The following is a 27,444-nucleotide window of genomic DNA, read 5'->3' on the forward strand; positions in this document are numbered from 1 at the left end:
GGTCATACTTTAGTTTGCATGCCCCTAGCTCTTGCCTTTTTGCAGAAGGCAATGGCAACCCACTCCAGTACTCTTGCCTGGAAAATCCCATGGATAGAGGAGCCCTGCAGGCTTGACTAGACGGACCTTTGTTGGCAAAGTAATGTCTCTGCTTTTTAATATGCTATCTAGGTTGGTCATAACTTTCCTTCCAAGGAGTAAGCGTCTTTTAATTTTATGGCTGCAATCACCATCTGCAGTGATTTTGGAGCCCCAAAAAGTAAAGTTTGACACTGTTTCCACTGTTTCCCCATCTATTTCCCATGAAGTGATGGGACTGGATGCCATGATCTTCATTTTCTGAATGTTGAGCTTTAAGCCAACTTTTCCACTCTCCTCTTTCACCTTCATCAAGAGGCTTTTTAGTTTCTCTTCACTTTCTGCCATAAGGGTGGTGTCATCTGCATATCTGAGGTTGTTGTTATTTCTCCCGGCAATCTTGATTCCAGCTTGTGCTTCATCCACGCCGGCATTTCTCATGATGTTCTCTGCATATAAGTTAAATAAGCAGGATGCCAGTATACAGCCTTGACGTACTCCTTTCCCAATTTTGAACCAGTCTGTTGTTCCATGTCTGGTTCTAACTGTTGCTTCTTGACCTGCATACACATTTCTCAGGCAGATAAGGTGGTTATGGTATTCCTATCTCTTTTAAGAATTTTCCACAGTTGTTGTCTTATACACAGTCAAAGGCTTTGGCATAATCAATAAAGCAGATGTTTTTCTGGAATTCTGTTGCTTTTTCTGTGATCCAACAGATGTTGGAATCTCTGGTTTCTCTGCCTTTTTCTAAATTCAACTTGAACATCTGGAAGTTCACAGTTCACACACTGTTGAAGCCTGGCTTGGAGAATTTTGAGCATTACTTTGCCAGTATGTGAGATGAGCAATTGTGTGGTAGTTTGAATATTCTTTGGCATTGCCCTTCCTTGGGATTGAGATGAAAAGTAACCTTTTCCAGCTCTTAGGCCACTGCTGAGTTTTCCAAATTTGCTGGCATATTGAGTGCAGCACTTAAACAGTGCTTTTTCACTCTCAATTTCAATCTTTTAGGATTTAAAATAGCTCAGCTGGAATTCCGTCACCTCCACTAGCTTTGTTCATAGTAACGCTTCCTAAGGCCCACTTGACTTTGCATTCCAGGATGTCTGGCTCTACATGAGTGATTGAGAGAGTTGAAGGTTTATAGTAGATCCTATAAAAATGTTTTAATTTTCCCTCAAATTCTCACTTTTATTGCTTCCAACCTATTACAACTCAGTTTTATTGTTGTTCCCCAAAAGCATATTTAGCAATTTTCAAAATAAGGTGCTGTTTTTCTCCTTGGAAAATATATGTTAATTTATAAATATTAATATTCAAAATTTAAAAATTATAATGGGTTTTCAGATGCCAAGGTTTTGATAACTTTACTTTGAAATAAGAACAAATGGTAGAGAATATAAACAAATCTTAAGAGTTCCAATAATCTATTATTGAAACCTTTTTGAGGCATCTTTTTCTTTGAATATAATTGATTTCTAGAAGTAAGTTTAAGTAAATTAATGACTGCAGTTACTGGGTATTGTATTTAAGTTGATTTTCCCACAGGTAGTGAAATAGCAAGCAATGGAATTGTAGTTTGATTTTCTTAAATGTGAATTTGACATAGAGATTTGCCATATCTTTTAGATAGTTACCGAAAGATTTAACATGTGCTTTTAGAAAAGATGATTTGATAACTGTTTCTTCTTACATAACTGATGATTGAAATCAAGTAATACTTTTAAGGTATTTTGGGTGAAGCCTGGGTGAATATACTTTTATCTATATTTGCATGCTTATAAGTGTCACAGTTACGTCACTCGGGTCTATAAATAATGTTTCTTTATCCAGAGATTATATTTCACACTGGCACTGTGAGCATTATATTTGTCCAGAAAAAGAATCAGTGGGTGGTTAAATCTTCTGAATTACAGACTGTGGTTGATTTTAGAATTTGGGAAAGGCAAGATTCTTATGAAATGTGAAAAGTTTATGTGTTTTAGTCAGCCAGTGTTATATTTTAGTATATTCCCTAAATCTGTCTTTTGTGTTTAGACACAGTTTCTTTCTCAGGAGAAATTTTCCTGAAAGTGTATTTTTGTTTATTTTTTTAAACAACTCCTGTGTATCAGCACTCTGTTAGGAATGTAGAGATGAATATGACATGATTTTCTTCCTCTGGGAAATCAGTCATATGGGGAAACTGGCAAATGACATGCTTAATTTTAAAATAATTTGTAACATATATTTATTTTAAGAATTATATTAGTTAACGTATACAGAGAATTATCTACTCTCAAACTAGTAAGTCTTCTTCCTCACTGTGTTACTGAGACTGCTCTTGTGTAGAATTATCAGTAATCTTATTTCCAAATTTTATGGTCACATCTCTGGTATTTTTCATTTGACTTTTCAGTAGCATTTAACACAGTTGAATAACCTTCAGCCCTTCTAGTTTTCTTTCCTCCTCACTGACTGATCTTTCTTACTCATTTTCTGCCTAACATTTTAGTGTTGGAGTGCTCCAGGAAACTGCCTGTGTGATGTGCTGTGCTTAGTCGCTCAGCAAAGTGTCTGACTCTTTGTGACCCCATGGACTATAGCCCACTAGGCTCCTCTTTCCATGGGGATTCTGCAGGCAAGAATACTGGAGTGGGTTGCCATGTCCTCCCCGCAGCCCAGGGATCGAACCCTCTGGTCTCTTGCATTGCAGGCGGATTCTTAAGCCAGCAGGGAAGCCCCAGGAAACTGCCTAGAATCCCTTTCATCTATAATCTCTCTTTGAGAATATAATCCTCTCTCAGTACTATCTATATGCTTATGTTTCCTAAATCTGTATTTTCAGGAACAACCAACCCTGGAATTTCTGAATTCATATGTTTAACTGCCTATGACCATTTCTTCTTGAAATAGTAATATGTAATAGAGTCTTCAACACATTCAAAGCTTTTTTTGATTTTGGTGATTTTGGCCCTCACCGCTCACTCTTTTCCTTTGTTCCCTCTTTCCGTGGAGATATCACTAGCCATTGAGTTGTTCAAGTCAAGTAGTGAGAGTTATCTTTTGTCTCTTTTACTGATCTCATGTAATGCACCAGAAGTGTCCTGACCATTCTTCCTTCAAAACCTGTTCTGAATCTTTCTCTTTCCTACATCGACACCATCTAAATTCAGTATACCCTTTCTTTCTTAAACTATTATAGTAGGCTTCTTAGCAGTTTTCTTATTTCCATTTCTTCTCTTAACAGTAAGAACTATCTTTAAAACACAAATCAGGTCAGGTCACTTGCCTGTGTGAAACCCTCCAGTGGCTTCCCATCATGCCTAAAATAACACTCAGATTTCCTGCTTTGACTAGGTCCCACATTATCTGGCCCCTGCCTGCCTCCCTGACCTATTTTCTACCACTTGTCCCCTGGTCTACTACCTTACTTCTGTGGAGTTCATATACTTTATTTTTGTCCCTGAAAGTACCAGGTTCACCCCCACTTCAGGGCCCACCGCTTGCCCTAAAATGCTTTTCCCTGTTTTCTTACCTCAGTCTCCCAGTTGTCCCTAAGACTGTTCTGTGACTTGAGGATAAAGCAGTGAATAAGACACAGGGGTAGACTGAGGCATTTTTCTTACACCTTTTGTATGGTGGGTTTCTTGAACATGTAACCTAAAATATTTTCTCGGAAACTTCTTCAGTTCTCTCAGATGGTCAGATGGCTTCCTCTTTTTGATGTCACAACTTCTGTAACTCCTTTAATCTGTACCTTGATGGAGTTTACGTTCTAGTTGGAGGTAGAGTGAGTGGAGATCACCATAAACAAGATTTGTATGTATGTTAAATGGTGATAGGTGCTAAAGGGAAAAAAAAACATAAAGCAACAAAGTGCTGAGATGAGGAGTAGGTTGTAGTTTTAGTAAGGGTATTCAGAGCAGTCCTCTCTGTGGAGGTGACATTTGAATAATCATTGTCTTTTCTAGGTTGTGATATAACTCAGATTTGTTCAATATAGAAAAAAAGACATACCCTTTTTACGGACATTTTGTCCAAAGATAGTCTTATTTTCTCCTCTGTGCTCTGTTGGTTGCCTTTCAGTTTTCATAGGTCACATTTACTTCATCTTTCCATTTGTTATTGCTTGCAGTCTTTAGCTTCCTTTCCTATATCCCCAAGTTTGCATTTCTTCCAATTCTGAACTTTAGTTTAATTACTTGAAATATAGTAATACTATATAAAGATCCTAGGGAAAATATTGGCATTTATCTGATCTGATCTGTCTTAATCCAGTGACTGACAAAGCAAAATTGTATGAAATTTACATTTTTTTTTTCCTCTTGGAATTTAAAGTTGGTCCCTGTATATCTTCTTGAAATTTCATACTTTACACTTTTTTCATCATTTCTTGTAAGACTTCAGGTGCAAGGCATAGTGATTGTCCTTTCTGAAAAGATAGGAGGTGTTTGATTCTGTGTTTTATCAGGAAAGCTGCTAAAATGGACTCACTGGGCCTTATATCCAACAAAAAAATATTTCCTTGATGTGAGTAGAAAAAAGTCTACTTTCAGTATATTTGTAATTTACCTCTAATTTGTTGAGTTACACGTAAGTAACTTTCATTTTCCCCCCTCTTCATTTTACTATGTTCCAATGGATTTCTCTGCCCTGTTTGGACTGAATGTGCCATGAATGATTTTTGGAATTCCTCATTTACTGTTCCTCTGTGGATCTGTTCTGTTGGAACCTGGAACACTGGAATGATGGAAATATGTTCTTTACAAAGTAGCTGTGAGTATACTACATAATTAATACAGAGGCTTTTTTCTGGTCTAAGTTAAATTTCAGTTACAATTGGATGAAATATGAATCAAGGAAGCTTTAAATTTAATACATAGTCTTAGCTCTGCACATAGTAGGCTTTCAAATATTTGACTTTAAAATATTCTGATCAGTGTCTTAACTAGTATATTTAAAATTAGCCTCTAATTTAATTGGCTTACTTATCTGCTCAACATTTGTCTTAAAATTAATTTATATGAATTTTTAAAAAGGGTAAAAGATTATGGATGGAATATTTATTATATATGTGATACTAGTGAGGAATGCAGGGTGCTGTTCTTTGTTAAATCCAAATGTATTGAATTATTACTTTGATCCCATATAAGTGTTTTTGGATGAGAATTTAAATGTGGCAAAAACCTTTAAGAGAAATGTGTATCTCTTAGGAATGTTATTTTTAAATGATGAATGGCATTATGTTTTAATGATGAATAAGACCTACCTCTAAGTAAATTAATCTGTAAGACTACTCACTCAGATGGTCTGAACTATGGACAGTATTTGTCACCAATGGGTAAGTTGAGAGTCACACTGATTTTCTATGCCAATTTAGAAGTAGGTTTGTATGAACTAATCATGAAATTATTGGTGAGGTCATCAAAGCTATACAGAAGCTATACATCAAAAGCTATACAAAAAACGGAATTAAAGTTTACTTTAAAACCAGGATAAATCTGATGTCCAGTAAAAGCATTGAGGTGACATCACTGGACCTAGTATAAGAGTTTGAAAGATAATGTTTACTGATTGACATTGATCATGAGAGCTTTCAAGAGTTTATGAAAAATTTTAAACTCCACATTTTGATTTTATTTCATGAACAAGAAGGTGAATTTCAAGAAAATCCTGCCTGTGGTTTTTAGTATGAGCAAAGGGAATAATTAAAAGAATCCTTAATATAATCATATAAGATTATATATGTACTATAACAGGGAATATGTTATATAACATAATATATTATTAATACAAAATATATAATTAATTATATAATATATAGTATAGCAGGGAAGCCTGGCATCCTGCAGTCCATGGGGTCACAAAGAGTCGAACATGACTGAGTGACTGAACTGAATATAATCTTAAGGGGATTTGAATTTTTTTATTGTAAAAAATCCTTTGTTGTTTTTTTAGTTGCTTGATCAGAATCTTAGTAACTTACTATAAATTGAAATCTTTGCTCTGAGGCAGGTTTTTAAAAATTTTTATTTTATTCCCTTGGGTTTTTATAATTGACTCAGTTGAGTTCAGTTCAGTTGCTCAGTTATGTCCGACTCTTTGCAACCCCATGGATTGCAGCACGCCAGGCTTCCCTGTTCATCACCAACTCCCGGAGCTTGCTCAGACTCATGCCCATCGAGTCAGTGATGTCATCTGACAATCTCGTTGACTTTTATAATTGACTACTGTTAATCACTTGTGCTCAATTTACTTTGTCCATTTTTTCGATTAACTAATACTTTTATTGGTCATACTATAAAATCAGTTTGATTTACCATGAATAAGAGTTTGTATGATTTTCTAAAAATAGGTTAATGAAGAGAATTTGAAATGTATGATAGAAGCATTTTGTTGATGTATAAATAATTGACCCTCTTTTACTTTTCTCAGCAACAGAAGAACCTTGAAGGCTATGTGGGATTTGCAAATCTCCCAAATCAAGTATACAGAAAATCAGTGAAGAGAGGTTTTGAATTCACACTTATGGTTGTCGGTAAGATATGATTTCTCACTAAAGTTGAATTTTGATGAACTATTAATGAACTATTAATAACTATTTAATGAATTCAGAATGTTTTAAGAAAACAATAGCCCAAATAACTGCAGCAATCAATGTTGTATGTTTTTTGTTATGCAGATACACTTTAAAATTTAACTTAGTAGCATAATGGGATTTAAGTATTTTCTTGCCTGTTTTTTTGTAGGTGGCGCAGTTTTGAAAACTGCGGGAAAGGGAAGTAGAAGTTGAAAAGCAGTGGGAGGTGGGTAGTGGAACAGAAAACTGGAGAAGTTCTCTTCAGTTGATGCTACAAAAGGAAATAGCATCTGGTGGTTACTTATTACTCCAGGATAGTTTTATTCTTTGGCTCATGTAGTGCACTGAAGCCATATCATCCAAGTGTTTAACTTAAACATATGTTCTCTAAATCTGAAAAAGGAGGATGGGGTAGAGGATCATAATCATGCAGTGATTACCCTGGGAGTTCATTCATTGAGTGTAAGCCCTGGAATAAGTGAAATATGACTCTCCTTCTTTGGTTCACTCTTACTTTTCTCTTGGGTGTGTTTCATCCTGTGAACACCTTTCCCTGCCTGATTTGATTTTAAGAGATTGTCAGGGTTGTTTTAACTGTAGTTTAGTAACATCATCATATATGAAAAGACACTTTACCATGTGTAAGATTAGTTTTCTTAAATGACAGTCTTAATCTTAAATGTCTTTATAATATTTTCATTTCATATAGTCTGACTTTATAACCTGGCTTCTCAGTTTGATGCAATGTATTGTATTTCTCTATTTAAGAAGATGGAAGGCAGAATTATTGGATTAACTATCCTTGACAAAATTGAGTTGATGCTGGATCTTTATATATTGTGCATTAAATTTTGCTAATTATATTCCACACCTGGTATTTTATTTTGGTGTTATTATTGAATTAGGTATGAAATACTCCTTCACTGAAGGGAAGAATATTTTTATCAACTGACCAGAATATTTTGCCTGAGGGTCAGTTTGTGGCTGTTTGGAAGTATCTGCATTGTAATAATTCATAGTTAAAACGTGGTACAAAATCTGCAAACTTGATACTTGTCTGCCTCTGGTTGAATAAAAAGTATGGTATACCTGGCTTGCAAATTGCTGCTGTAGAGCAGAGGTGTGGGTCTAGATAGGTGAATAAAATATGCAGGACACACCTCTTCCTAGGTTGGTAACACAGATGTTATACTTGAAGAAATGCTGCATCTTATATTTACATTTACTGTGTAAGGTTAGTGATCTTAAATGACAAACTGTAGACAAATAAAAGATCATTTTTTAATTTGTAAAAAAACCTCCTAGGTCCATTAGGAGAACCATAACAGTTTTCAAAAATTTTTATTATTAAAACTTAAAGAGTGACTTTTTGAGTGTCTGCTTAGTAATGTCTGGGAGTCAAGACCAGATATTTGGTTTGAATTGCTGTGGCATTTTTCCAGGTGAAAGATATATAATAATCAGCTGATCTTGACTGTTAAAGGAAATATGGAATCTCTGAATGTAACTTACTAGTTTTTTTGTTGTTGTTGCCACATGTAACACTTGAACATTTTATATTTAACATGTACATTTTATTTAATTAAATCAGCCGTTGTACATGTTGCAGCTATGTATTGTTAGTGTTTTATTTTTTCCCCTTAACTAATACATGCCCTCATAGATATATTCAATCTGTTAACCACCATGGGAACACGATGCTGATTCTTACTAGTTTTTTTGGTTAGACCTTTTGTCAAGTATAGCTTGTTTTTTCTCTTTGATAAGACTTAAAATGAGAATAAAAGAGAATGGGTATCAATATTATTATTCTGTCCTCCTGCCCATATCTTGAACATTACTGTTTAATTAGCTGTCTTTGTGTAGACTAGAGTACAAGGTCTGAATCTTTTCATCTACATAGTTGCAGTGTGTGACACATAAAAGTCACTTTTTAAGTATTTTATATATTGTTTTCCGGACTGCAGGCCATATCTGACAGCACTGTGTGTATATTATAGAAAGCTAAAGCTAACCTTGCTGTAACATTCTTTTTTTTTTTTACCCATGTCTGGAATATTTTATTTTTTTTTAATTTTATTTTATTTTTAAACTTTACATAATTGTATTAGTTTTGCCAAATATCAAAATGAATCCATCACAAAAAATATGGAACGCTTCACGAATTTGCGTGTCATCCTTGTGCAGGGGCCATGCTAATCTTCTCTGTATCGTTCTAATTTTAGTATATGTGCTGCCGAAGCGAGCACTTGCTATAACATTCTTGACTTACAATAGAGACTACAAGCTATTCCTTATAAACTGAGTCCTCATTTTTGTGATTTATGCTCAGAGCAACTTCGACTCTTAAAACAGTTTTTGGTTTGAGATTTATACATTGATACAAACTGAGAATCTATATTTAACAGTTGATTTCTTAATCTCTTCACCCTTTGTTGGGAAACCTTTATCCAGTAACCTTGCTTCATAAGCAATATTTATTATTTACCTGAGGGACTTTTTTTGTATAAAAGAGGCATATTGGTATTCCTGTATTTTCTTGCCTAAAGGATCTTATAATTTACATAATGATATAAAATATACATAAAAAGATAATGTTTTCAGGAAGTAAATACAAGTTAGTAGAGTCATATAGAAATTAAGAACAGATGTTTAAAGGTATAGGAGCGCTTATCCCTGGTTGGACATTATTAACTACCTTATTTGAGGAAGAGGTATTAGGGCAGATTTTTGAAGAATATAATTGGGATAGACATTGAGTGGGCAGTCCAGTTGGAAAAACAATAGCCAACAAAAATCAGCACCTATGCGTCAGGCAATATTTCAAGTACATAAAGTATTGACACTTTATTTCTGTAACTCATACAGTCCTTAACAGTAACCTTATGATATGAGTATTATTGTTTTCTGCATTTTAAAGATGCAAAAACTGAGGCATGGAGATATTAGTTACTTGCCCATGGCCACACTGCTGTCAGATGCCAGAACCAAACCCAGTCTCTCTCTGTCTGGTGTGTTCTTAAGCACTATGCTGCTGCTGCTGCTAAGTCGCTTCAGTCGTGTCTGACTGTGTGCGACCCTGTAGATAGCAGCCCACCAGGCTCCTCTGTCCCTGGGATTCTCCAGGCAAGAACACTGGAGTGGGTTGCCATTTCCTCCTCCAATGCATGCATGCTAAGTCGCTTCAGTTGTGTCCGACTATGTGTAACCCCATGGACAGCAGCCCACCAGGCTCCTCTGTCCACGGGATTTTCTAGGCAAGATGCAGAGGCTCATTTGGAAATACTGGATATAGTGCATCCATTATGATTTGAACTTGCATGATTTCAACTAGATATTCTGTTTTCCCTAAAAAAATTAAAGAGACGAGGGACAGACGGAAAAAGGAATGAGAATTGTAGATAACTTAAATAGTACAAGCAGTTTTTTCTGCCATTCTACTGAAATGAGTAGTTTCTGTCCTAGGGTCAGCATGAAGTGGGAGAGGTGAATTTTCTATTCCCCTAGTCATTTCCTTCCACATACTTTCATAGTGTATGCCGCTCACCTTGCTCAGTTAGTCTAGGTGCCTTAATATAAACTAGTTACTTCTTAAGTGCTCAAGAAAAAGGTATCTGTTTCAGTGCAGGAAGAAAACAAGTTGTCAGGTTATATGTAATTGTGCTTTATGGATGATATGGAGGAGCAGAGGGAGTTTTAAGATTAATTGGCATTATACATCGATTTTAGGATCCTACCCTGAAGAGTTCACTTTGTAATAGTTGGAAATACGGCTGGAAGTGTAGGCTAGCGTAGATTTTAAAGACCTTGATTGCCTCCAGGATGAAGAGATTGGAATTCTTGATTTTGAATCTTTATTTGAAAATTTAGTTTAAAACCCAGTGTCAGCAATATTAAATAATGAAGACAGTTAGGTCTTTAATGGAACAAAGCGTCAAACCTGTTTGGGCTTGGAACTTGACAATTCTTTGTGTGCTTCTTAATTAGACTTGCCTATGCTCTGAGATGGAAATGGCAACCCACTCCAGTATTCTTGCCTGGAAAATCCCATGGATGAAGGAGCCTGGAATGTTGCAATCCATGGGGTCGCAAAGAGTCGGACATGACTGAGCGATTTCACTTAAAAAAAAAAGCATGCTCTGAGAATAAAATGTTAATTGTAAATTCCTGATTTTACTAGAATCTTTCAAAGAGGTAGAACTAACATAGATTGCTTTATCTGACCAGAAAATATTTTGAAAAGCAAGTGGCATTAAATCTGTTACTTTGGATTTTTTGAAGATAAAATTCAGATTAATCGTTTTTATAAGACTAAGCTTTGGCTTTGCAAAATTTTTATAGCAGAGGGGTTTTTTTTTTTTTTTGATCATAATTTAGTTGACCTATATCAAATGTCTTTAGTAGCACTGGCCTTTTTGTTGGCAGAAGGAGCTTAGAATTAGAACATGGTGGTTTAGCCATTTTGGGGATTCAGAGTTTATTATAAAGTATATTTTGTGTATGACTTATTAGTAAAGTTTCAGTTCAGTTCAGTTGCTCAGTCGTGTCCGACTCTTTGCGACCCCATGAATTGCAGCACACCAGGCCTCCCTGTCCATCACCAACTCCCAGAGTTCACCCAGACTCACGTCCATCGAGTCAGTGATGCCATCCAGCCATCTCATCCTCTGTCATCCCCTTCTCTTCCTGCCCCCAATCCCTCCCAGCATCAGAGTCTTTTCCAATGAGTCAACTCTTCGCATGAGGTGGCCAAAGTACTGGAGTTTCAGCTTTAGCATCATTCCTTCCAAAGAAATCCCAGGGCTGATCTCCTTCAGAATGGACTAGTTGGATCTCCTTGCAGTCCAAGAGACTCTCAAGAGTCTTCTCCAACACCACAGTTCAAAAGCATCAATTCTTCGGCGCTCAGCCTTCTTCACAGTCCAACTCTCACATCCATACATGATCACAGGAAAAACCATAGCCTTTACTAGAGGGACCTTTGTTGGCAAAGTATTTATTGTCTCTGCTTTTGAATATGCTATCCAGGTTGGTCATAACTTTCCTTCCAAGGAGTAAGTGTCTTTTAATTTCATGGCTGCAGTCACCATCTGCACTGATTTTGGAGCCCCCAAAAATAAAGGCTGACACTGTTTCCACTGTTTCCCCATCTATTTCCCATGAAGTGATGGGACCAGATGCCATGATCTTCATTTTCTGAATGTTGAGCTTTAAGCCAACTGTTTCACTCTCCACTTTCACTTTTATCAAGAGGCTTTTTAGTTCCTCTTCACTTTTTGCCATAAGGGTGGTGTCATCTGCATATCTGAGGTTATTGATATTTCTCCCAGCAATCTTGATTCCAGCTTGTGCTTCTTCCAGTCCAGCGTTTCTCATGATGTACTCTGCATAGAAGTTAAATAAGCAGGGTGACAATATACAGCCTTGACAAACTCCTTTTCCTATTTGGAACCAGTCTGTTGTTCCATGTCCAGTTCTAACTGTTGCTTCCTGACCTGCATATAGGTTTCTCAAGAGGCAGGTCAGGTGGTCTGGTATTCCCATCTCTTTCAGAATTTTCCAGTTTATTGTGATCCACACAGTCAAAGGCTTTGGCATAGTCAATAAAGCAGAAATAGATGTTTTTCTGGAACTCTCTTGCTTTTTCGATGATCCAGCGGATGTTGGCAATTTGGTCTCTGGTTCCTCTGCCTTTTCTAAAACCAGCTTGAACATTAGGAAGTTCACAGTTCACATATTGCTAAAGCCTGGTTTGGAGAATTTTGAGCATTACTTTACTAGCGTGTGAGATGAGTGCAATTGTGCGGTAGTTTGAGCATTCTTTGGCATTGCTTTTCTTTGGGATTGGAATGAAAACTGACCTTTTCCAGTGCTGTGGCTGCTGCTGAGTTTTCCAAATTTGTTGGCTTATTGAGTGCAGCACTTTCACAGCATCATCTTTCAGGATTTGGAATAGCTCAACTGGAATTCCATCACTGCCACTAGCTTTGTTTGTAGTGATGCTTTCTAAGGCCCACTTGACTTCACATTCCAGGATGTCTGGCTCTAGGTCAGTGATCACATCATCGTGATTATCTGGGTCGTGAAGATCTTTTTTGTACAGTTCTTCTGTGTATTCTTGCCACCTCTTCTTAATATCTTCTGCTTCTATTAGGTCCATACCATTTCTGTCCTTTATCGAGCCCTTTATCGAGCAAATGTATAACATTTGCATGAAATGTTCCCTGGTGTCTCTAATTTTCTTGAAGAGATCTCTAGTCTTTCCCATTCTGTTGTTTTCCTCTATTTCTTTGCATTGATCACTGAGGAAGGCTTTCTTATCTCTTCTTGCTATTCTTTGGAACTCTGCATTCAGATGCTTATATCTTTCCTTTTCTCCTTTGCTTTTCACTTCTCTTCTTTTCACAGCTATTTGTAAGGCCTCCCCAGACAGCCATTTTGCTTTTTTGCATTTCTTTTCCATTGGGATGGGAGGCATTTAATGAGTGACAGAATAAGCAATGACTGTCATAGATAATTTTCCCCCACCTTCTTGTTGGTGTTTATATTAATGTAGTTAGTTAGTTGATGAAATTGAAAAGTAGTATTGGCCATTTTGTATCTAGGTTATTGGGCATTTAGTGGAATTACGCTTAATTCTGACATTATGATAGGTTGAATATTTGAAATGCTTTAATACTTCAGAATTTTCTGCCCTGAGCTTTGTATTTTTATTTTGCTTTTAGTAATAAAAGTAATTTAACCAATGATCATTGCACAACGTTGTGAATACAGAAAAACCACTGAGTTGTACACTTTAAAATAGTGCATTTTTGTTATATGAATTTTATTTCAAAAAACTAATTTAGCCAAAGCAGAGAAAGTTTTAGGGAGAAAAAACTCACCTACTATTTAGATTTTTGTATTCCTTCTAGGGGTCAGCTACATATTTTAAAAAGTGCTTTTGTAATAAAGTTAATGCGTTTCATTGTAGAAATCGGGAAAAGCAGAAAAGCAAAATGAAAATAAATATTACCATAATCTGTCATCCAGTGGTAACTCTTAAGCATAGAAACATACAGTGTTTTTGTTTATATGTATCTGTAATGTCTGTAAGACATTACAATTTGTAATTACAATCTGTAGTTGTCTTATAAAATTTAGCAGTAAATTATGATCATCTTTTAATAATAGATATTTTTTGATAATCTAGCTATGGTTGAGTTGCAGATTTCATTGGCTTTGTAGGTTGGGTATACCAAAATTTGCCTTGTCCAGTATCAATATAGTTAGAGTAAACATGGTTGTAGTTATATCTGTACTTGAATTTTTATTTACTTCTTTAGGATAAAGCTTTGTAAGTTTGAATTGGTATTTTTTTCTGAAGGCTTATGAGTTGTTTTAAGGGTTTTAATATTAATACCAAATTGACCTAAGATAGATTGTATACCACTTTGCACACTAACCAGGTGTTGATAGCATACTGCCATCAGTGGATATTACAGTGTTTCTTTGCCAATTTAATACCTAAAAATTGATGTCTTATTTTCTTTCTACATAATATTGTTGCTGGTTAACTTTTTAATTATTTCTGTTTATCTTTGGTTTTATAAATCGTATATTCTAGATTAATTTTAAAAGCTGTATTCCTTTTTTTCCTTATATAGATGCTCTAAGGGTATTGTTGTTGTGGTTGTGGTTTGGTATTGACTCTGTCAGAATTTTTCTTGTGTCATGTTATATATTAACCTGATTTTTATATTGTCCGTGTAGTCTTTTTTTTTTCTTTTGGCTTGTGTCTTTGATACCTGCCTGCTTGATTCAGTCTTATTAGGGATTCCACTGTATATAAGTATATAGACTAAGGTTTACTTTTTTTATTTTGCAACTTAGATTCATGTGAATTTTTTGATGTGAAATGTGAGACAAGAATTTGATGTTTATTTTACCTTATTTTTTAAATGGTTAATCAGTCTTCCTAAAACCATTTATTACAAGCTGAAACATATATGTGCTTCGTTGGTTCTCTTACTCAACCTTTGGTTTAGTTCATTCTAGTTCTTCCTATATAAATACTATATTACATTATTATAGTTATAAATTACAGTAATTATGTTGTTTCTTCTATGAGAAGATCACTGGAGTTTATGCTTATTTAGGGAGATAGACATAGAAGTAAACAATATGTAAAATAATTATACTGTATTATTTTCTAGGAAGGAAGTAAACATGGTGGGATCTTTTTAGGGCCTCAGTAAGATGCACCTCTCAGAAAGGAGACTTTTCCATAATGATACTTGAAATTTGTGAAAATTAAGAAATACTAAAAAATGAAATGACTTACCAGCAAGAGATAATTATCATGAACATTTTGCTATGTTTATCCTCAATGTTTTACTTTTAACAGCTGCATATTTCCAACTGTGGCTATATCAAATTTTAGACTCTCATTTGACTTTTGAATGATTTGTGTGTTTAATTTTGTAAGAACGCTGCAGTAAAAATTTTAGAGAATGGAAATTTTGGTCAACATTTTAACTGAGATGTTTAATGAGTACATTGTATTCTAATTTGTGACTGAATATATGATAGTTTTTATAGCTTATTTCTCCATTAATAGACTTTAAGTTTTTTTTTACCCTTGTTACAAATGATAGGGCAATGGAGATCTTTAAGCACATAAGACTTGTGTATATGTATTGGGAGCAGGGGGCAGTATCACTGTTTAAAGTCCCTGAAGTTGGATTTTTGCAGCAAAGTGTTTGAATATTTTGTGGCTCTGGAAACATTAGCAAATTATTTTCTTAAAAGCTTGTGCTACTAAATATTTTTTTTAAGATAAAATAAATTTTTCCTGAATTTTAGGAGATTTATGGTATGTTGAGGATATCCCATTCCATGTATGCTCTAACTGTTACAGATGCTTAACGGGAAAATGTAAAGATAGGTGAAAACACTGTAAGGGAATATAGTGAAAGTGAAGTCACTCAGTTGTGTCTGACTCTGCGACCCCGTCGACTGCAGCCCACCAGGCTCCTCTGTCCATGGGATTCTCCAGGCAATAATACTGGAGTGGGTTGCCATTTCCTTCTCCAGAAGATCTTCCCGACCCAGGAATCGAACCCAGGTCTCCCGCATTGCAGGCAGATGCAGGCAGACACTTTAACTTCTGAGCCACCAGGAAGCCCAAGAGACAAGGGAATGTAGTAGAGAAGAACAAAAGTCCAAGTTAACTACACTGCGAATCATTGAAGTGATATTATCCACCTTACCTGCCTCCTGAGAAACCTGTAGGTTGGTTAAGAAGCAACACTTAGAACCGGACATGGAACAACCAACTGGTTCCAAATTGGGCAAGGAATATGTCAAGGTTGTATATTGTCATCTTGCCTATTTGACTTATATGCAAAGTACATCATAAGAAGTGCCGGGCTGGATGAAGCTCAAGCTGGAATCAAGATTGCTGGGAGAAATATCAATAACCTCAGATATACAGATGATATCACCCTAATGGCAGAAAGTGAAGAGGAGCTAAGAGCCTCTTGATGAAGATGAAAGAGAGTGAAAAAGCTACTTAAAACTCAACATTCAGAAAACTAAGATCATGACTTCTGGTCCTATCACATCATGGCAAATAGGGAAAAAATGGAAAAAGTTTACAGACTTATTTTCTTGAGCTCCAAATTCACTGCAGATGGTGACTGCAGCCATGAAATTAAAAGATGCTTGCTCCTTGGAAGAAAAGCTGTGACAAACCTAGACAGCATATATTAAAAAGCAGAAATAACACTTTGCCGACAAAGGTCCGTCTAGTCAAAACTATGGTTTTTCCAGTAGTCACATATGGATGTGAGAGTTGGACCATAAAAAATGCTGAGCGCCGAAGAATTGATGCTTTTGAACTGTGGTGTTGGAGAAGAGTCTTGAGAGTCTCCTGGACTGCAAGGAGATCCAGCCAGTCCATCCTAAAGGAAATCAGTCCTGAATATTCATTGGAAGGACTGATGGTGAAGCTGAAACTCCAATACTTTGGCCACCTGATGTGAAGAACTGATTCACTGGAAAAGACCCTGATGTTGGGAAAGATTAAGCGCAGAAGGAGAAAGGGGAGACAGAGGATGAGATAGTTGGATTGCATCATCGACTAAATGGACATGCATTTGAGCAAATTCCAGAAGATAGTGAAGGACAGGGACACCTTGCATGCTGCAGACCATGGGTGGCAAAGAGTTACTTAACAACTCAACAACAACAAAAATACTAAAGATTATGGAGCTGACTTTTTAAGGGGAAAATAGGGGTGACTGGGGCTTCCCCGGTAGCTCAGCAGTGAAGAATCTGCCTGCAATGCAGGAGACGCAGGAGATGTGGGTTTGATTTCTGGGTCAGAAAGATCCCCTGGAGGAGGAAATAGCAACTCACTAGAGTATTCTTGCCTGGAGAATCCCATGGACAGAGGAGCCTGGTGGGCTACAGTCCATAGGGTTGAAAAGTGTCAAACACAACTGAGTTTGGGTTCACTGACTGAGCTTCCTGAAATACAGTTGAGATATTTATCATTTATTTTCAGGGAGAGATTGTGTATTTGGATTTTCAGAGAGGTTGTTAATTCAGCTAAAAATTGAGAACTATAGGTACAAAGTATTTTGCATAATTGAAAGTGTGTGACACTGATTTATTGTGGTTCTTGCTGAGATAATGTTTTAATTAATTTTGTAACATTTGTAAAGACAAAAATTACAAGTACAGTACACAGGTTTTTGCCCTCTGTAACATTTGCAATGCACAATGCCTCATTGCCACTTAAATACTTGTGTATTTCTCTTCCTCAAGGATCTTCTACTGCATAGCCATTAATATACCATCAAAATCAGAAAACAGCAAATGTATGTTTGTATACATACATATATAGAGAAAGTGAAAGTGTTAGTCTCTCATTTGTGTCCAGCTCTTTGCAACCCCATGAGCTATAGCCTGCCAAGCTCCTCTGTCCATGGAATTCTCCAGGCAAGTATACTGGAGTGGATAGCCATTCCTTTCTTCAGGGGATCTTCCCAACCCAGGGATTGAACTTGGTCTCCTGCATTGCAGTCAGATTCTTTACTGTCTGAGCCACCAGGAACTACTACTGCTAAGTCACTTCAGTCGTGTCTGACTCTGTGTGACTCCATAGACGGCAGCCCACCAGGCTTCCCCGTCCCTGGGATTCTCCAGGCAAAAACACTGGAGTGGGTTGCCATTTCCTCCTCCAGTGCATGGAAGTGAAAAGTGAAAGTGAAGTTTCTCAGTCGTGTCCGACTGTAGCAAGCCCATGGACTGCAGCCCACCAGGCTCCTCCATCCATGGGATTCTCCAGGCAAAAGTACTGGAGTGGGGTGCCATTGCCTTCTCCGAGCCACCAGGAAGGCCCCACCTATATATGGACACAAAAACATAAATACTTTTGTATCTATAGTGTATCTGCATCTATTATATTTGTTGAAAATCATCAAGTTTACACTAGTATTTCCAGTTTCAGTTCATTATCACAGCATATGTTTACTTTTTAAAAAAATTGAATTATAGTTGCTGTACAATATTATATAAGTTATAGGTATACAGTATAGTGATTCATTGGAGAAGGCAATGGCACCCCACTCCAGTACTCTTGCCTTGAGAATCCCATGGACGGAGGAGCCTGGTGGGCTGCAGTACATGGGGTCGCTCAGAGTCAGACACGACTGAGCGACTTCACTTTCACTTTTCACTTTCATGCACTGGAGAAGGAAATGGCAACCCACTCCAGTGTTCTTGCCTGGAGAATCCCAGGGACGGGGGAGCCTGGTGGGCTGCCGTCTGTGGCATTGCGCAGAGTCGGGCACGACTGAAGTGACGAAGCAGGAGCATAGTGATTCATAATTTTTTAACTGTGCTTATTTGATCAGTTTTCCTGTATGAAAGTAATCTTCTGTCCAGGCTTTTCTCTTCCTCTGTGTGGTGGAGTATCGCTACTCACTCCTCTCAAGTGCTGTGACACCCTGTGGCAAGCCACTCTTCACGCCTTCCTCATCGTTTTTGAGTTCAGGCCTTCTCCCAGACTCCTTGGGAAGTGGTCTTTATCTTGTAGACGCCTATTAGCCTTCCCTGGGCCACTGTGTCTTCCCTCCAGCATGTTCACCTGATGTCCTCAGCCTCAGATAATGATTTCTGGACTGAATTTTTAGGAAGAAAGTGGAAGGGAAAGAGCTGAAATAAGTTTGAAGGGTTTAAAAACTAATATTTAACTGTTATAGAGTTAACTGGCATATGAATAGGAGAAATTATTTTTTTATTCTTATGTAACACAGGTTAAAAAAATTGATAAAATTGTAGTTTGGGGCTGCCATAGGAAAAAAGTGACTAAAAGGAGATAAAAGTGTGGAAAAAATTTAGTTTGGAAATGAAACTTACTTGCAGAGGTATATAGCGTTTCAGTGGTTACATTTACATGTATTTTGACAAACAGAGTTTGTAAAAACTTTGAATGGCCTCCAAATTTATTAATGGTTGAAACTAACAGATTAATATTTAGAAGGGAGAAAGCTTTAGATTTTGGGGCTCTGTTCTTACTCTGCCCAGAACCCTCAAGTAAGTGGATGATATGAAGATGTTTTCTTCATTAAGCCCAAATAATAACTTCTTGACTCTTTACATGGCACACTGAATGTGTACTACTGAAACACTTATTAAATTAAATTGTAGTTAGTAGTGTGTATTACCCTAGAAATGCCTTTGAGAATTGAAGTAGTCATTTTCATTTTTATATCATTAGCTTAGTCCATAACTCCTAGTACTTTACTGCTAATCAGTGTATGTCACCTAAATTACTGATCATTCAATTAAAATCTGTTCTCAGGACTAGGATAGAAATACCGTGGAAATCTCATTTTATGTTATCACTGTAAATGTTACCACCTGTAACAAAATTAACAATTCATAGTCTTCTATCATAAAAATTTGAGTTAGTTAAGAATGAACCACCAATCATGTCACACTTTCGATTCCTTGGTATCCACTTGGATATTTTGACAAAATCTTTACTTTTTATGATTCACGTATTTTAAAACTAGCTGTTTCCCTCCAGAGGAAAACTCTTTATTTTCGTTAGTGAATGCTAGCCACAGTTGAAAATTAGAGGGAAAAGTTTAATCCTTCCCCCACCATATGAAAGACTGATAGTATTCATAAAAAACTTGCAATATCAGTTATATAGGATAAAGATGCCTATTAAACTAACTGAACTACTAGCAACTGGTGCCATGTTAATTGATAATTATTATTATGGTTGTTAATTTATTTTGACTTTATATTACATATATTCTAAAGTTGTTGATGTTAGTAAAAATTAAGCTGTACATTTGATATGGTCTCTTACACTTGACATGAAGGGTTAGAGACGAGTATGTGAATCTTAGTGGAAATCGTTTTACCTCCCTCCGTTTTCGGTTTAGACAGAAGCATTTTTATAAAAAGTATATAGAAATATGAAAAGTACGACTTTTTGGAATCTAGTTTATAGAGCATACTTAAATTGATTGGTATATGGGTAAATTAGAAGTGGGTTTTTTTTTGTGGTTTGCTTTTAACATACATTGTGATTAATTTTTCTTCTTTTTTTGTCAGCAGACCTCTTACTTTTTTGTACTTACCTGATTTCTTGCCTTGGTCATTCATTAATTGTCTGAATAAGCGTTTGTACTTCTATTATGCTTTATTGCACTGAAGCAGCAGTATATAATCCAAGTGGGATGTTTCCTTCATGACTTTCATCTTTAGGAATATATCACTGTTTAAAAAAAAAACTGGTGACTATTGTATCAGATACATTACTTTTTTTTTTTAACATTACTTTTAAAAAACAGATTGTAGAATTATGACGCTAAAAATCCTTTCCAAATACGAGTCTGACTTGATAGGTAAGAAAATTAGGGCTAAGAACTTATTGTAATAGGGAGTCTTTATAGTGTATTTTGTAATGTCACTTGCTTGTCCTCCAAGAAGTAATTGGATGAAAGCAAGTTTGATTATAACACTGGTTGAATATTTAAGCTTGATAAGTTGACTGAGTTTTAAGAGATTTCCCCCTTTGTTTCTTTTAGGTGAATCTGGACTGGGAAAGTCAACATTAATCAACTCATTATTCCTCACAGATTTATATTCTCCAGAGTATCCAGGTCCTTCCCATAGAATAAAAAAGACTGTACAGGTATGTGTATTGTTAATTGATGATAAGATGGGGTAATATTAACAGATACAAAACACAGTCTATAAATTATTTTTTATAGATACTTTGTTATACAGTCCATCTGCTTTGTCACGAACATGGTTAAGATCTCTATTAATATGTTCTCTGTGTTATTGTTCTTTTCGTCTCTTAAGTCATGTCCAGCTCTGGAGACCCCATAGATGGTAGCCTGCCAGGCTCCTCTGTCCATGGGATTTCCCAGGCAATAATACTGGAGTGGGTTGCCATTTCTTATGCCAAGAGATCTTCCTGACCTAGGGATCCGATAACCTGCATCTCCTGCATTGGCAGGCGGATTCTTTATTACTGAGCCACCTGTACTTCCCCACAAAACATATTTTGTGACTTGTATTATATTTATATATAGGTAGATTTCAAATTTGACCTTAGCCAGTGTAAAGTGTTAGTAAAAATGGTTGTTGTTGAAAAAGAGAGAGAGTAATTGATTGAGAAGTGCATGTAATTAGAGGGACTTTCTTGATTTAGAACCTTATGAATTTGTCTTAAAGATCCTCCTAGAGATTTTACTGTGATACAGTAAATGATAACATTCAGAGTTATGCTGCAATATGGTAACTACTTGCCATATGTAGCTATTAAAGTTTAAATGAGTTAAAAGTCATTGAAGCAAAAAATTCTGTTTCTCAGTTGTGCTGGGTACATTTCAAGTAGTAATATGTGGCAAGTAGCTACCATTTGGAGCAGTGCAGATTATTTCCACCATTGCAGAAAATTCTGTTGGACAGGGTACAGAAAACATGACTTGTGTAAAGCCATTAGTATTTGTTTTAGTGAGTGGCATGATACCACATGATAGTTAAATGGCAGTAACAATTTGTTAATACTTTATGTGTGGTCTAATTTAGTACTTCTCAATCTTTAATGTGCATTCAGATCATCTGAGGAGCTCGTTAAACTTAGTTCCTGTTCTAGTAAGTCTGAAGTGAGCTGAGATTCAATCCAAGGTGATGCTAATGCTGCTAGCAAAGTGCTAGACTCTCTAGTCCTAGTGATATGTTGTCCAGGACAATAGCTGGTAGCCACATGTGGCTGTTGAGGTCTTAAAATGTGAGATGTCTATGTTAAGATGCAAGTATAAAATATACCCCAGATTTTGAAGTCTTAGTTTGTTTAAAAAAAAAATTATTTTATTTAAATTTTTCTATTGATTACATTTTATAATAATGATTGGTTATATTGGGTTAAGTAAAATTCATTAATTTCATCTGTTGCTACTTTCTAAAGTGGCTACTGAAATTTTTAAAATTATTTATGTAGTTCACATTACATTTTTGTTAGGCAGCACTGCTCTAAACTATTGATTGAAAGATTTGTTGGTAGATTGATGCAGTAATACACAGCACATAAGCAGAAAAGGAGTGGAGTGAACAGTTCTAGCAGAAGCATGTCTTATTGAGGCAGTGATGCTGGAGCTGGATATTTTATTTCTTCTTCTTAAAGTTTTCTCTGTTTCAGGAATTTTTAAAATATCCTTTATGGAATTTGAGATTTCAAATTACCTGCAAAAAAAACGTGTCCTAAAAACTCGATACTATACTATATTGCTTATTTATTTTGTGATATATTGGATATTTTAACCCTAAGCAAGAAGATAAACTTTAAATTTTCTTAATTTAAGTATTTAAATCCAGAATTAGTAACTGCTGCTGCTAAGTCATTTCAGTCGTGTCCGACTCTGTGCGACCCCACAGACAGCAGCCCACCAGGCTCGCCCGTCCCTGGGATTTGCCAGGCAAGAGTACTGGAGTGGGGTGCCATTGCCTTCTCCAGACTTAGTAACTAGTTATATAGAAATGTTAAGGAAACCCCACAGTGTAGATTCCTAAGTTCAGGAATATTTAGTGTAAAATGTCTGTTAAATATTAATATATCTACCAAAGGTGTTCTTGGCTGTTAGTGCTGGTGAGGAAATTTTCTGAGTCCTTTTTGTAGTTTTTAGCACCTGGCATAATGCAAGGTCGACATTAATAATAAAACAACACTTAGTCAATCATTAACATCTTCCAGGTACTATTCCAAACACTTTAGATGCATTTATTTAATTCTTGCAGTAACTTTTTCAGGTAAATGGTGTTATTATCCCTATTTTACAGATGTGGAAATTGTGGCACAAAGATGATGATATACCTGAGGATCATGTAGTTAGCGTGCCAGAACTAGGATACAAATCTAAGCACTATGGTTTAGTCTGTATTGTATAAAACTATGCTATCTCTATACTTTAGAAACTTAATAAGTATTAGTTTAGTAGATTAAAGAGTTCTTAATAAATGGATTAACTTTACTTTTTAATGATGTTTGGTCCAGAAAATTGTCATTTTTCTTTTATTTATATTTCCTTTTCCTTGAAAAATGTTATGTATGGAGATAGATTTTCCAGTTAGGCAGTTTAGACAAACTGAATTGATCAGTGAGGTTATTTCTTCATAGTTATGTAATATATGAGTTTAGTTTTAAAAAATGGGAAATTAGGTCGTAAGGTAAAAAATGGAATTAAGTCTTAAGGCTGATCTATCTGATGCTGCCGCTAAGTCACATCAGTCGTGTCTGACTCTGGGACCCCATAGATGGCAGTCCACCAGGCTCCCCCGTCCCTGGGATTCTCCAGGCAAGAACACTGGAGTGGGTTGCCATTTCCTTCTCCAGTAAATAAAAGTGAAAAGTGAAAGTGAAGTTGCTCAGTTGTGTCCGACTCTTCGCGACCCCATGGACTGTAGCCTACCAGGCTCCTCCGTCCATGGGATTTCCCAGGCAAGAGTACTGGAGTGGGGTGCCATTGCCTTCTCCTATCTGATGCTACCTAGTAAGGAATACCTAGTGTTGTTTTGTTTTTACTTTTAAATGGTACACACATGATGTTCATTATTGCTTATTATATTTGAATTTTCAAGCTGGACTCTGGAGGGTATTGACTGACCATTATGTACTAGGTTTGAAATTCCAGTAAACTTCTTGGTGGATGATGGAAGCCAGTTAATCATAAAAGTTTCATACCTTACCATGTTTTATTTTATTTTATTTAAACAAAATAGGCAAGTTGACAGTATTTTTAGCTCTTTGGATTCACCCAGTACAGTGATTTTTGCTAGTGTCTGAACAGATGAAGTGTATTGGCACTTGCAGTCTAAGGAATTCAACACATGGAAATCTAGTTTAACATACTTTGCAACAAAGTATTTGGTCAAACAAGGAGAGTTTACTTTACCCCCATCCCTCCTCCCCCTCCCCACCTCCCCTACCTGCAGGGTGCCCTTAACCTAGTTCTTATACTTTTGGCTTATCCTGCTTTGGCCAAAACAACCTCTTTGCTGTCCTTTGAGCAGGCCGATCGATCTCTTCCACTCCAGGGGCCTTCCACTTTGTTTCTCTGCTTGCAGTGGTTTTCCTTGGGATATCCTCATGGCTTGCTTCCTAATTTTCATCAGTTCTCTGCTTAAAAGTTACTTTCTTAATGAAGACTTTCTTGACCACTCATAAACTCTGTTAGGGTAGGGACTCCTTTTTATTCACCCTTAACAAGCTAAGTTTCTAGCACAGCATCTGTTACATGTTAGCATCCAATATTTGTTGACTGACTGAACAATTTTTTAAAATTTGTTTGAGGATCTTTGAAGTTTTGTTTCTACTTTTTTTTTGGTCTGTGAAATTTTATAAAACACTATCATAGATTAAGTGGAATGATTTCCAATTTGAGAATCTTTGAAATTTTAAATTTGATCATTTTTTGAAATTTTGTTGATTATTTTTGTCTTAAGCAGAATTTTTTTGCATTTAATTTTTAAGTTGCTGTGTAGTTTATATATTAAAAGGGCACAAATTTAAGCATAGAACTTGGTGAGTTTTATATAAGTATTCATATATCTGGGTTTCCCTGGTGGTCAGTGGTAAAGAATCTGCCTGCCGAAGTAGGAGACATGGGTGTGATTCCTGCAGAAGGAAATGATGACCCACTCCAGTATTCTTACCTGGGAAATCCCGTGGACAGAGGAGCCTGGTGGGTTACAGTCCATGGAGTCGCAAAAAGTTGGACACAACTTAGTGACTAAACAACAGCAGCGATTCATATATCCAAGTAACCACTTCCCAGATTAAGATACAGTATTTTTCTAGGAACCTGGAAGGCTTCCTTGTGTCTCCTCTCACTCAGTATTACACCCACCCCCACTTATAAACACCTTTCTGACATCTCCATAGATTAATTTTGTCTGTTCTTGAACTTCATTTAGATATATTCTTAAGTCTGGTTTCTTTCACTGAGGATTATGTGTGTGGTATTTATTCATGTTGTATAGCTGTAGTTCTTTTCATTGTTTTATAATATTCTACTGTATGACTATATCACAGCCTGTTCATTGTAGATAAGCATATGGGTTTTCAGTTTTTGACTGACATAAATGTTCTTGTATATATCTTTTGATGGACATAAGTACTCATTTCTGTTGTGTATGTGTGTGTACGTGCACCTGTGTGTATACATAAAGACATTTCATTTTTTCCCCTTTGATTTCTTATAAGATTGAACATGTCTTTTATACTCATAAATTGTTCAGATTTCATGAAGTGTTTTGACCAACTCAATATTTCCTATTTTTTCCTTCTTGAGGTTTGCAGACGTTTCTTATTGAGATAACAGTCCCTTACATTTCAGTTACTGCAGGTAGTTTCTCCTAGGCTGGTATCTGTTAAAAGATGGGAGAAGCTCTCAATTTGTCAGAATTCTATTGATATTGGTTTGTCTCCAGAATAATGCTGTCTTAAACTCACTTTACCTTCTTTGAAGGTAACACTTCAAAGGTGTCCTCTTCTGTTGTAAATGTTTTCCCAGCTCCCTTTTTTGAAAACAAAGGCATAATTAGACTAAGGCTATCTCTAGTAACATTTTTAAGACAAAGGCCTGTGTACCACTATTAAATCTCCTCCTTTTACCAAAAGTGAGACCTTTAACATTTGAGAACTAGATTGATCCTTATTAAAATCCCAGAGAAGTCCTCTTTCCTGATGTACCATGAAGGTATTCCTTGATATACTGGAAACAAGATGAAGGTCATCTTAACTCTTTTCTCCTCTTACCTAGGAGAGAACATGATGTATTCCTAGTCATTCAGTTGTTAGAGAATAGAATGTAATTTTCTTTTACAGTTGAGTGGTTTTTCACCAGTTCAGTAATCTAGCAGATGATCTGCCCTTGGGAGCTCTTAAATTCTCTCAGTGAAGAGTAATCCAGGAAAAACATACAATCCTGAGTTTCAAAAAACAAATGTCTGCAATTTCCCTGACCTGAAGGCTTTCTGGAACACTTCCAACTGTCAAAAAGAAGAAGAGAAGTAACATCCTGTGATGTGGTCAAATAGGGAGTGAAACTTCTATAAAGACCACAATCTTATAATCTCTCCGAGCATTATTTGTTTACAAGAGGCTTGTATCTTAAAGAAGAAATTCCTTCACATTCACAGTCTTGGGAGAAAGGAGAAACTATCTACTCTGAGCAGGCAAATGATTCTGAGTTTCCAGTGGTTCTGATCTGAGTGAACTTTTCAGTAATAGTTAGAAGGCATCTGAGATTAATTCTCAACATCCTGTCTTTGGCCTTAGAAACCTAAGCTGTGTACTTCCGAATGTAAGCTGACATTCTGGTCCTGTAGTTCTTTATACTAGTCTTCTCAAAGTATACTGTGCTTCACAATCACTTGGAAGCCTTGCTCAGTCTGTCAAGTCCCCCTCCCCATATTTGAGGCAGAGCCCAAAGAATTTGGCATTTCTTTTAAGTTTCCAAGCTATTCAACTGCCAGTCTGGGTACTATACTTTGTGGACCACTCCTTGTGTTTCTGGCCTGCTGTGGACTGATTTCATCCTGTCTTTGTCAAAGAAAGTAAGAGGGTGAACTGTTTTTCCTGAGTTCTTCCAGAATGTTTCTAATTGAATGAAATGGCACCATGTTACTTCCACTTTCATTCATATATGTATTTTCCCAATAGACTGATTAAAGTTATAGAAAAAATTTGAACACTTAAGCTCTACTTCATATTCTAATCTCAAACATAGATGCTTAGATTAACAATTTTCAAGAAAAATATTAATACAATGTTATATACATGGTAGCAAGTTTTATGATCTTATATTTGAAAATTTTTATATCATTTTTCATTTCAGCAAAAGTTTGCCAGCTATCTCCTAGGGAAAGGAGATAGTTGGTAACCTTCCTGTTTCTTTTGTGAAATGACAGTGCTAGATTTGTTTTTTCTTTCAGATTTTTTTTTTTTGAAAAATTTTATTTTTTTTATTTGGCTTTGCCAGTTCTTAGTTGGAGCATGTGGGATCTATTTCCCCAGCCAGGGATTGAACCCAGGCCTTTTACATTAGGAGTGTGGAGTCTTAGCCACTGGACCTCCAGGGAAGTCCTTTTTATTTTTTTTTTCCCCCAGATTTTTAGTTGGCAGCCTTATGTTGGTCATTTTAAAACTTTTCTTGGTTTATGAAGTTCAGTAAATCACTATTTTAGATTATATGGGTACAAAAGTTTTGGAGGTGAGAAGAAGT

At 36.2% G+C, this 27,444-nt stretch overlaps 1 protein-coding gene and 1 non-coding gene across 6 annotated transcripts in view; one reads left to right on the forward strand and one right to left on the reverse strand.

Annotated features, from left to right (window-relative positions):
* SEPT7 (septin 7) overlaps window positions 1-27,444 on the forward strand; it is a 98,463-nt gene that overhangs the window by 34,495 nt on the left and 36,524 nt on the right. For 2 of the 5 annotated variants that reach the window (XM_027539520.1, XM_027539523.1), the window contains exons 3-4: window positions 6,499-6,601; window positions 20,740-20,846. In XM_027539520.1, the coding sequence (XP_027395321.1) occupies window positions 6,499-6,601; window positions 20,740-20,846 (210 nt within the window). Of the gene's footprint in view, window positions 1-4,834; window positions 4,840-6,498; window positions 6,602-20,739; window positions 20,847-27,444 lie in introns of all 5 variants that reach the window. The other 3 variants (XM_027539518.1, XM_027539521.1, XM_027539522.1) reach the window with 3 other exon arrangements.
* LOC113891958 lies at window positions 8,786-8,892 on the reverse strand. Its single transcript, XR_003510932.1, has one exon. It is a non-coding gene; the product is annotated as a U6 spliceosomal RNA (small nuclear RNA).

The sequence above is a fragment of the Bos indicus x Bos taurus genome, chromosome 4 (assembly GCF_003369695.1).
Source record: "Bos indicus x Bos taurus breed Angus x Brahman F1 hybrid chromosome 4, Bos_hybrid_MaternalHap_v2.0, whole genome shotgun sequence".
Lineage (NCBI taxonomy): Eukaryota > Metazoa > Chordata > Mammalia > Artiodactyla > Bovidae > Bos > Bos indicus x Bos taurus.